This window comes from Neomonachus schauinslandi, chromosome 1 (genome assembly GCF_002201575.2).
Source record: "Neomonachus schauinslandi chromosome 1, ASM220157v2, whole genome shotgun sequence".
Classification (NCBI taxonomy): domain Eukaryota; kingdom Metazoa; phylum Chordata; class Mammalia; order Carnivora; family Phocidae; genus Neomonachus; species Neomonachus schauinslandi.
This window is the reverse complement of record NC_058403.1, coordinates 212015790-212027164: the sequence shown is the minus strand read 5'-3', so window position 1 is coordinate 212027164 and position 11375 is coordinate 212015790. Positions and strand designations below refer to the sequence as shown.

Sequence of the window (11375 nt, the reverse complement as noted above, 5' to 3'; positions counted from 1 at the left end):
AGGTCTCCCCACTGCCCGCCTGGCCCCTCCCAGGTCTCCCCACTGCCTGCCTTTCTTCCTTCTTCAGGGAACAGCTTTACTGAGATGTAATTCACATACCATAAAGTTCACCCTTTGAAAGGGTACACTTCAGTATTTCTAGAGCATGCACAGAGGTGTGCGACCATCTCCTAATTCCAGAACATTCCATTGCCCCCAAAGAAGGCCCGCCCCATCAGCAGTCACCCCCTGCCCCCACGAGGCCCCTTCCCGTCCGCAGATGAGCCTGTTCTGGACATGTCACCCACGTGGACTCACACCCCGTGTGGCTTCTGTGTCCGGTTCCCTCCCTGAGCGTCGTGGGCTCGGGGTTCGTCCCCGGGGCCACGCGTGAGGGCGCCTGGCTCCTGCTCGCGGCTGATACTCCCGTGTGTGGTGGCCCAGATCTTGTCCACTTGCCCACTGAGGGACATTTGGGGTGTTCCCACTTTTTGGCCACCTGAACCGTGCTGCCGTGAGCGTGCGTGGGTTTCTGGGTGGACGCGTGTGTGTCTCACCTGCTGCTTGTCACCTCCCAGAACTCAGTCCCAGCCTCCTCTCAGCAGCGGGGTGAGTGCAGAACGGAGGTCTGCTAACCTCTTTCAGACCTAAAGCATTCGTGTTTCCTAATGACCTTGAGGACAGAACCCCCCGTTCTTGGGGGGGTTCAGCTCGCAGGGCTGAACAGTCAGGCCTGGCCTCGCCCTCTGCGGCGGCCACTTGCGCCCGGCTCCCCGCTGCACCTGCTGCAGGTCACTGTTCTGCTCCCACGTCACCTCCGTGTGGAGCCGCCCTGGCCCTCCGCCCTGTCGCTCCCTCCTCACACAAGCCCCCGCTGCTTTCTCTCCGTCCAGAATGACTGGAGCCCCCGAGGGTGGGGAAGGGGGTCCGTCGTGTCCACCTTCCTGTCCTCAGCGGCCACCCGTGCGCCCCTGTCCCCGCAGGTGGCCGAGACGTGCCAGCTGGCTGCCCAGCGGCTCGAGTGGCTGCAGCAGCACCGTGGGGAGCCGGCGGTGGCCGGGCCCTACCTGTCCGTGGACCCTGCTCCTCCAGCCGAAGAGCGCGACGTGGGGCGGCTACGGGGGGTCCTGCTGGACGAAGCCCGGCCACTCTTTGACCGCTACCGAGCCATGTTCGCCCTGCGGGATGCCGGCGGCGAAGAGGCTGCGTTGGCTCTGGCCGAGGGTGAGTTGGGGCCGGGGCGGGGAGTCCCAGTCAGGGCGCCTGGGTGAGGCTCAGGAGCTGCGCCTGTGAGAGGGAGCAGCAGAGGGACCCGGGGAGCGCATCCTGGGCCCGGCGCCCGCACTTCCTCCCCGGCTTTATAAGAGGTGGGCGGGCACCCTTCCCTCCAGTTCCCCGGGGGGAAGCCGAAGCCAGAGAGCCAGAGGGTCGCCTGAGCAGACAGCGGTTGGCGAGCCGCGGAGGTGGGATCTGGTCCCTGGCATGTGGCTCCGGCACCCTTAGCCCCTTTCTGTTATCATGACTTGAGTCACTCTCCTCCCAGCTCCGCAGGCTGCTCTGCAGGCCTCTCCCCAGGCAGTCCGTGGTCCCCTGCACCCCCGTGCCCGGGGCGTGCCCGCAGAGGATTTGGAGCCCTCTCTGCGCTCCCAGAACTCCCTGTCTGGCAGGGAGATGCCTGGTCATCGCCTGGACCCTGGGCCACGGGGTGGGAGTCCCAGGTGGTGCCGGGCAGGAGCACAGCGGGGCTGGGTGGTGCTTAGGAGCAGGGGCCGCAGTCAGGCAGGTGGCCTCGAGCCCTGGCTCGGCCTCAAGGGCCTCTGGTCTTGGGCAGTCACCCCGCCCCTCCCGGCGGGGGCTCCCCATCAGTGTAAAGCATGACCTGTCTGTGGAGTGGGGGGAGGGTGCTCAGGACTGTCCCCTCATTAAACACGCGATAGCGTAACACAGAGGCCCAAGGAGGAGGTGGGCGCAGCTGGCAGGGGACCCTGGGCCCGGAAGGGCCACACTGGCCCCGTCTGGCCTTGCGGAGGGCAGCGCTATGTTCCCAGTGCCTGTTGGTGGGGAGCTTATTAGCAGCCCGTGCTCCAGCTTCTCCTGCCCCTCTGGCTGCAGGTCCCTCCCTTTGAGCAGCACTGACCACTGGAAACGGGGAACCCCCTTTCCACCTGCTCCTTCTTGCGCTCCGGCGCTCAGCCCCGAGTCCCCTGCCTGCCCCGATGGCACCGCTCGGCCAGTGACCACCCTTGCCCTCCTGCCCGCAGGCCTGCACTGTGGCAGCGCCCTCTTCCGCCATGAGATTGGCTACGTCCTGGGCCAGCTGCAGCACGAGGCGGCCGTGCCCCAGCTGGCAGCGACCCTGGCCCAGCGGACCGAGAACCCCATGGTGCGGCACGAGTGCGCTGAGGCCCTGGGAGCCATCGCCCGGCCCGCCTGCCTGGCCGCCCTGCGGGCCCACACAGCCGACCCCGAGCGCGTGGTGCGAGAGAGCTGCGAGGTGGCCCTGGACATGTACGAGCATGAGACCGGGTCAGCCTTCCAGTACGCCGATGGGCTGGAGCAGCTACGCGCGCGCCCCTCCTAGAGCCGCCTGTCTGCCTGCCTGCCTGCCCGCCCTGCAGGACTCGGCATGAGCTGCATATAAACCGAGCTTGTGCGGATCGGGTCTGGCTTCCCCGTCCCCCTGGGGCTGTCTGCTTGGCCTGATCTGGCTGCTTTTGCATCCTGACTCCCCCAGGGCCAGGCTGAGGTGTCCTGTGTCCCTCATGGGGGGCCTGGCGCAGGGCTGCAGCACCCGGGTTTCTGGTCACGGCGGTGGGATGTTGGCGTGGGAACGGGGGTCTGAGGGTGCAGGCCAGGGCTATGCTCAGGGAAGTTGGGGTTGCCTTGACCCCGCCTCTTGAGGAACCAGGGGAGCCCGGAAAGGCGCTGTGGGCAAACCCAAGCCCTTGGGCCTGGCCAAGGGCTGGGGCTTCCAAGGGCTGCCCCTGGGGCCTCTGACTCCCTAGCCCGGGACTAGGCAGGGTGGGAAGGTTGTTAGGGGCTTGGGGGCTGGGGAGGGACAAGCAGACCCCGGCCAGTGACCACCCTTGCCCTCCTGCCCAGAGGCCTGCACTCAGTTATTTTTGCCAAGCCATGACTCTCAGACTATGTTGGGGGCTCTGCAGGGCTGCTCTCAAGGAACATCTCAGGGAGGGGGCCGGGGTGTTTGAAGAGCTCCAGGCCCATGCCCTGGTTTCATCTCCGGCCAGCCCACTCCCAGCCTGGCCTTCCGCACACCCTCATTCTCACCCAGCCCCTATTGGGGTTTAGTGGTATGGCTAGGAGCCCAGGCTGTGGGTTCCCGTCCCAGCTACCCGCCTCATTCTCCATGTGCAGCCTTCAACACCCTGTTTTACGGCCATAAAATAGGCGTAACCATAGAACCTAATCTCACGTGGGACACATTCCACCTGCTGTGGTCTGCCGGCCAACAACATCCCTGCCCGGTCACATGAGGGCATAGATGCCCAGAGTGGGGGTCCTTGGGCTGGTTCTGCCACACTGATGCCTTCTCCTCCTGGCCCTTCTGATACCAGGCACGCGAGGTCTCCACCCTAAGCAAGTCATCTCTCCATGGGCATCCTACAATTCGATTCAGTTCTGATGCTCACTGCCGAGTTCACGCCGGGTCCCCTCCTCACTGCTGATGATTTGCTCGCATAGCTCCCAGAGCTCAGGAAAGCACTTGACTTGCCTGTTTCTTAAAAAGGATGTCACGAGCAATCAGATGAGGGGTCCCGGGTGCAGGGGCTTCTTCCCGTGGAGTTTGGGGCACAACCCCCTCTGCCACGTGGATGCGTTCACCTGCCCTGGAACTTTCTGAGTCCCTTGGTTAGGGATTTTGTGGAGGCCCCGTGTGCAGGCAAGGTTGGTTCAATAGGTGGCCATTGGTGATTCTCCCCCAGGGCCGAGGGTGTGGCTGAAAGTCCCTCCTTCCTCAGCCCCCAGCCCCATCCTGAAGCCACCTGTGAGCCTGCAGTCCCAGGCCTCGTTGGCGAGCCCAAGTGTGGTGGGAAGGCCTTCCTCTTCCTCTGGCCCTTGCCTCTCAGGAAGTTACAGGCTTTTTAAATTTTACTTTGTTAAGATTTATTATTTTAGAGAGAGAGCAGGGGGGAGGGGCAGAGAGAGTGTCCTAATCAGACTCCGTGGTAGGTGCGCCTGACACAGGGCTCGATCCCACCCCAAGATCACGATCTGAGCTAAAACCAAGAGTCGGTCACCCAACCAACTGAGCCACCCGGCTCCCCAGGAAGGTACAGACTTTTAAAAGGGGCCGGGGCCCGGGGCCCGGGACACACATTCCCTATTACCTCAGTGCTGCAGGCACCTCATGACTGGCCCACCAGCCACCCTCCCTGCTCTCCTCAGATTTACCTGTCCCCAGCAGCAGAGACCGTGGGAATTTCTTAAAAACAAGCCTTCCTGACCTCACAACATCCCCAGGTTCTGTCTCCTGCCCACTTTGTGCTTCTCTCTCCAGCAAGAGCCCCAGGAAGAGCCAAACCCCGACTGCCTCCCACGGCTAGCCTTTCCCTCCTACCGGCACCAGCCAGGCTCCGCCCTCCTGTCCCCAGACCGGTCATAGTCTCTGTCCTCCTCCCCCTCGGGCAGTGTCTCACTGGCCCAGCCCCCTCCTTCTCCTGGGAACTTCTTATGGGACCAGCCTCCCCTCCCACCTCTCACCCCTCCCCTGGTGCCCAGGCTGGGTCCTCCGGCCTCTTCCCTCCCCAGTCTCTCTCCTCCCGGGCAGCCTCGTCCACTCTCCCCGCCCCCACCCCGGTCTATGGCAGGACGATGCCCACAGTCCTGTCTCCAGCTTGGGCCTCCCCTGATTTCCGGACTCGGGGTCCGGCTGCCCCGCTACGTCTCCACTTAGATATTGGTGAGGCATCCCAAACATAGTGTGTCCTTAGGATTTCTCATGTTACCTCCCAAAGCTGCTCCTCCCGCAGGAAGTGGGAACTATCATTCCAGGGGCTCAGCCTAAAAACATCGGGGTTGAATCAGTTTAAAATCTATCCCAGATCTCTTATTTGCCCACAGCCACCACCATCACCTGCTTGGACCCGCCCAATCCCCTCTGCCCCGCCCCCCGCCCCCACCTTCCTTCCCCCAGTCCGTCCTCCCCGCAGCAGCCACCAGAGGGCGCCGGTGAGCACCGGAGCCAGGTCCCTCCCTCCCTGGGGGAAAAGCCCAAGTCCTCCCCAAGGCCCACAAGGCCCTGCACGACCCGCCCCTGCCCTGCCCCTCTCTGTCGCCCACTCTGCTCCAGCCAATCAGGCCTCCTCAATGTTCTTCCAACAGACCAGGCCCAATCCTGCCCCAGGACTTTCGCATGTGCTGTTTACTTGGAACTTTTTTCCTTCCCCATATGTTTACTCCCTCAATGAAACATTTGCTCTTTTGTTCAAACATCACCTCCTCACTGAGGCTTGCTGGAGCACTTGCACTGACATCATGACCTCCTAATGTTCCTTTATCCTGTTCCCTGCTTTCTTTTTCTCCATAGCATCTATAGTTTCCTGCACACTGTTTTCTCCACTAGAATAAGCACCATGTGAGCAGCGTTTTGTCTGCTTTGTTGTCCATGACATGACAGCGGTGTGGTGCTAAAGGAGCAATCTGGAAAATAAAAACAAAGCCCTAGTCTGTAGCGTTTGCCAGTCCCCATAGTTTAAATCTTGCCACAATGGGGCCCCTGGGTGGCTCAGCCGTTAAGCGGCTGCCTTCGGCTCAGGTCATGATCTCAGGGTCCTGGGATGGAGCCCCGCATCGGGCTCCCTGTTCAGCGGGGAGCCTGCTGCTCCCCACCACTCATGCTCTGTCAAATAAATAAAATCTTAAAATAAGTAAATAAATCTTCCCACCATGGTCCACTCGTGCAGTTGCTGACCATGACTTCTGTAGTCAGCACCCACGGGCTCCTGCACATCACTAAGTGGATCCCTAGCACAGAGACTTGCCAGGTAAATATTTGAGGAATGCCCGTCCGCAGGGGCGCTGCTTAAACAGTGGTGCATTTATACACCAACAGCCAGACCCTCAGAGGGATGGGAAGACCTTCCTGTGTTACAGGAAAGCAGTCCAAGATTGACCTCCAAAACTCGAAGCAGGCGAAGCCGACTCGTGCAATCTCATTTGCATAAATGGAGTTACGTATGTAAATTACACATGGGTGACTTTTTAAAAAAATATCCAAGCATTTACCCAAAGTACTTTCAATCTTATACTTCCCTGTGCTACTTGGAATGTTTCACCATGGTATTTACTTTGACATTTATTCGGGACGGTGACGGTGGCCCCTTCAGAGGGAGCAAACAGCCTGCCCAAGGCGGCTGCTTTACCCGGGGACAGAATTCGCCTGGCCACTCTGTTCTGCTCTTGGCTTTCTCTTGCTTCCTGGGCCAGGCAGAAAGCATAAGGCACTGGGGCGCGTGGGTGGCTCGGTTGGTTAAGCGACTGCCTTCGGCTCCGGTCATGATCTCAGGGTCCTGGGATCGAGCCCCGCATCGGGCTCCCTGCTCGGCGGGAAACCTGCTTCCCCCTCTCCCACTCCCCCTGCTTGTGTTCCCTCTCTCGCTGTCTTTCTCTGTGTCAAATAAATAAATAAAATCTTAAAAAAAAAAAAAAGCATAAGGCACTGAGGCAGGTGCACCTGCGTGGCCGGATGTTCCCGATTTTAAGGAAGGACAGAGCAATTGATTTGACATACCATCTCTCATTTAAGAGATGTATGGGGCGCCTGGGTGGCTCAGTCGTTAAGCGTCTGCCTTCGGCTCAGGTCACGATCCCAGGGTCCTGGGATCGAGCCCCGCATTGGGCTCCCGGCTCAGCGGGAAGCCTGCTTCTCCCTCTCCCACTCCCCCTGCTTGTGTTCCCTCTCTCACTGTGTCTCTCTCTGTCAAATAAATAAAATCTTAAAAAAAAAAAAAAGAGATGTGCGTGGGGTGCCTGGGTGGCTCAAGGTCAAGTGTCTGCCTTTGGCTCAGGTCATGGTCTCGGGGATCCAGGAATCGAGCCCAGTGTCTGGCTCCCTGTTCCGCCAAGAGTCTGCTGCTCCCTCTCCATCTGCCCCTCCCCGCCCTTCATGTGTGCACGTACTTTCTCTCAAGAAGATAAATTTAAAAAAAAATGTGGGCCATTAAAAACATAAAAATTCCATGCATAACAAAGAAGTCACTTTTAACAGACCAACTATTGGTTTAAACATTCAGGTGTTCATTTCACAAATATTTATTGCACACCTACTGTGTGGCGGGCGGTCCCAGGCACAGAGGGCACAGAACGAGATAGTCTCTGGTCTCCTGGAGCTGACGTCCTGATTTTTTTTTTTTTTAAGATTTTTTTTTAAGTGATCTCCACACCCAACATGGGGCTTGAACTCATAATACCGAGCTCAAGAGTCACCTGCTCTACCGACTGAGCCAGCCAGGCGCCCCCTGATATTATTTTTTTATTGTCTTCCTATGGGTTTGAGAGCTGACTCCAGATTGACTTTGCGATAACCTTGGCTGGCCAGCAAGGACACCATCTCGACCGTGTTTTGTGGCTCAGGCTAATACTCACGCAGGGCCTCCCCAGGGGCCAGGCGCTGTGTTGACTCTGGAAGGCTCCCAGGCAGAGTGCCAGGTGTGATTGGCCCCCAGGATGTGCTGGGGGTAAAGAGATAGACCCAAGGATGCAGGAAGCAGATAATGGGAAGCCACACCCAAAAGCAAGACCTGTATACGTCAGGAAACTTGGAATCTTGAACCTACAGACCTGCGACAGACTGATAGCAGGACAGACATCTGTGCTAAACGCAGACATCCCACGCCTTCCGTTCTGCGGCTCCTTTACACCTGAGCAAGTCCAAGCTCAGTGTCAGCAGCGCCCTGCTCCCTCTAAGCCCTCTGGAGAAGGATCCTCCCTGTCTTCTCCAGCTTCCGGTGTTGCCGGCAATCCTCCGCCTTCCTTGGCTTGTGGACACATCTCTCCAGTGTCTGCCTCGTCCCCACATGGCCTTCCCCTCTTTCTCTATGTCTGTGTCCAGATTCCCCTCTTATAAGCACACCGCCCACTGGATGCTGGGCCCACCCCCACTCTGGTATAACCTCGTCCTAACTTGCTGACTGCAGAGACCCTATTTCCAAATAAGGGTCCATTCCCAGGTACTGGGGGATGCCTTTTTGGGGGATGCAATGAAACCCATACCCCTTTGTTATACTTCTGATGTCAGGTTGGGGGTCGGCCCAGCCCCTGCCCCAAGCCAGGCTGAGTGAGAGAGAATTCATCTGGGCTCCTGCTCTGCCTCTTCTCACTGCCCAGGGCAGACCTCAGGAGCGACTTACAGAATGTTTGCCAGGCTCTGTCACCCCTCTGGACTTGTAGTTTGTCAAAAATAGGAACCTCTGCTTTAAAAAAAAATTGGGAGCGCCTTGGTGGCTCAGTTGGTTAAGTGTCTGCCTTTGGCTCAGGTCATGATCCTGGGGTCCTGGAATCGAGTCCCGCATCGGGCTCCCTGCTTAGTGGGGAGCCTGCTTCTCCCTCTGCCCCTCCCCTTGCTTGTGCCTGCACTGTCTAAAATAAATAAAAATAAAATATTTTTAAAAAAATAAATAAGTGGAACCAGAGAGAGGAAAGTGTTTGTCAAGCAGTGTGGCACGTGAGCCCCAAATTGAAGGGGATGCCAAAAACCTCAGCACATAAGTCAGTAATATTTTCATGCATTTTTTTCTTTTGAAAAATCGACATGGGGGCGTCTGGGTGGCTCAGTCGTTAAGTGCCTGCCTTCAGCTCAGGTCATGATCCCAGGGTCCTGGGATCGAGCCCCGCATCGGGCTCCCTGCTCCACGGGAGGCCTGCTTCTCCCTCTCCCTCTCCCCGATTGTGTTCTCTCTCTCTCTGTGTCTCTGTCAAAAAAATAAATAAAATCTTAAAAAAAATCGACATGTATGTTGAGATCATTGTAGAGCTGCATTGCAGATGTAAGAAATAATCCAGAAGGCCCAGTGCAACCTTCACCCAGTTTCCCAGCAGTAGCCGGGTGCAAAACACACGCAAACCCCTAGCATAATATCATGACCAGAATGTTGGCGCTGATGTGATACACCCATCTTGTTCAGATTTCTCCAGTGTTACTTGGACTTGGGTATGCATTTTTGTGTATTAAGTTCTGTACCATTTTATCACTGTGTAAGTTTGTGTGTCCATCAGCACAATCATAATACAGAACAGTGCCCACATCACGAGTGTGGCAGGGCTGAATAATGACCCGCCCCCAAAGATACCCGCTCCCTAATCTGTGTGCTATAAAAGGAACTTTGCAGATGGGAGTAAGTTTCGAATCCCGATGTGGGAGTGACCCTGGGTTCCCCAGGGGGCCCGGCGTCCTCACAAGAGGGAGGCAGAGGGTGGGAGTCCCAGAGATAGATCCTGTGCTGCCGGTGGTGAGGATGGAGAGGGAGCCGCGGGCCAGGGATGTGGGGCTTCTGGAAGCTGGAAGAGGCAGGATCGGGTCTCCCTGGGGCCCCGGAAGGGACCACCCCTGCCCACACCTGGGTTTTACTCCGGAAGACTCATTTCAGATTTCTGACCTCCAGAATGGTGAAATAACAGTTCCGTTGTGCTGAGCTAATAAGTTTGGCGTGACCCGTTTCAACAGCAGTGGGAAAACCACACTCAGGGATCTCCCGTGCTATCCTTTCATAAGCCCCCACATTCCTCCCTCATTAATGAAATATTTTTAAAAATCAAAACTAATGCAAAAAAAAAAATCCAAACTTAAGTAAAGACAGGATCCAACTTTGACCTCGCACAAGCCCCCCTCCCTGGCCTCAGCCAAATCCCAGCCCTGTCAGACCCCAAGATCAAGGGTCACATGCTCTACCGACTGAGCCAGCCAGGTGCCCCACTTCATTTGACATTTATTGATTTATTCTGTGCCAAGCACTGCTCTGCACCTTCTTTGTTCAGTAGAATTTTCTACGATAGACATATTCTATGTCTGCATCACTGAGTATGACAGCTACTAGCCAGAGGGGGCTGGGGGCCATGGAGCATTTCAAAGGTGGCCAGTGAGGGGCGCCTGGGTGGATCAGTCGTTAAGCGTCTGCCTTCGGCTCAGGTCATGGTCCCAGGGTCCTGGGACCGAGCCCCGCATCGGGCTCCCTGCTCTGCAGGAAGCCTGCTTCTCCCTCTCCCACTCCCCCTGCTTGTGTTCCTTCTCTCGCTGTCTCTGTGTCAAATAAATAAATAAAATCTTAAAAAAAAATAAAAATTAAAAAAATCCGTTCTGTAGCTACACTGGCCACCTTTGTTTCTTTTTTTTAAATTTATGAGATTAAATTATGGCTGAAGCATGGAGATTAATTTATGAGATTGCCGGCAATCCTCCACCTTCCTTGGCTTGTGTCCAGATTCCCCTCTTATAAGCACACTGCCCACTGGATGCTGGGCCCACCCCCACTCTGGTATAACCTCGTCCTAACTTGCTGACTGCAGAGACCCTATTTCCAAATAAGGGTCCATTCCCAGACACAGAGAAAGAGGGGAAGGCCATGTGGGGACGAGGCATAAAAAATAATCTCCAGGGCGCCTGGGTGGCTCAGTTGGTTAAGCGACTGCCTTCAGCTCAGGTCATGATCCTGGAGTCCCGGGATCGAGTCCCGCATCAGGCTCCCTGCTCAGCGGGGAGTCTGCTTCTCCTTCTGACCCTCCCCCCTCTCATGCTCTCTATCTCATTCTCTCTCTCAAATAAATAAATAAAATCTTTAAAAATAATAATAATAATAATAATCTCCATGCTTCAGCTCTAGGCAGACTGGAATTCTTTTTTTATGACCGTTTTTACTGAGATACAATTCACATACTCTAAAATCCACTCAACGTGTATAATTCACTGGGTTTTAGTGTGTTCAGAGCTATGCAACCATCATCACATCAATTTTAGAACACTCCATCACCCCAGAAAGAAAGTTCCTAGCAGTCACTCCCTATGCCTTTTCGTCCCTCACCCCCAAGGTCCCGGCAACCACCAACTTACTGTCTTTACAGATTTGCCCGGACATTGTGGACATTTCATATAAGCGGGGAAATACAGGACAACACAATGGCCTTTTGTGTCCGGCCTCTGTCACGGGGCATCGTGTTTGCCAGGTTCATCCACGCGGCAGGGCGTTCAGCGCATCACTCCTTTTTACCGCCACGCGACATGGCACGACACAGATACACCGCCTTTTGTCCACCCAACCATCCGCTATAGACACCCGGGTTGTTTGTACTTTTTGGTTATTGTGAATAACTCTCTGAACATCCGTGTAAAAATGTTTATGAGGACACGACTTCAGTTCTCTTGGGTAGATGGATAGCTAGGAGAG

At 56.3% G+C, this 11375-nt stretch overlaps 1 protein-coding gene across 1 annotated transcript in view; it reads left to right on the top strand.

The window, feature by feature from the left end:
* The window catches only part of DOHH (deoxyhypusine hydroxylase), a 10251-nt gene extending 6562 nt beyond the window's left edge, over positions 1-3689 (top strand). Inside the window, exons 4-5 of the mRNA XM_021705142.1 lie at positions 963-1203; positions 2241-3689. Coding sequence (XP_021560817.1) covers positions 963-1203; positions 2241-2560 — 561 coding nt within the window. The 3' untranslated portion in view covers positions 2561-3689. The remainder of the gene's footprint in view (positions 1-962; positions 1204-2240) is intronic.
* The last annotated feature ends 7686 nt before the right edge of the window (positions 3690-11375 follow it).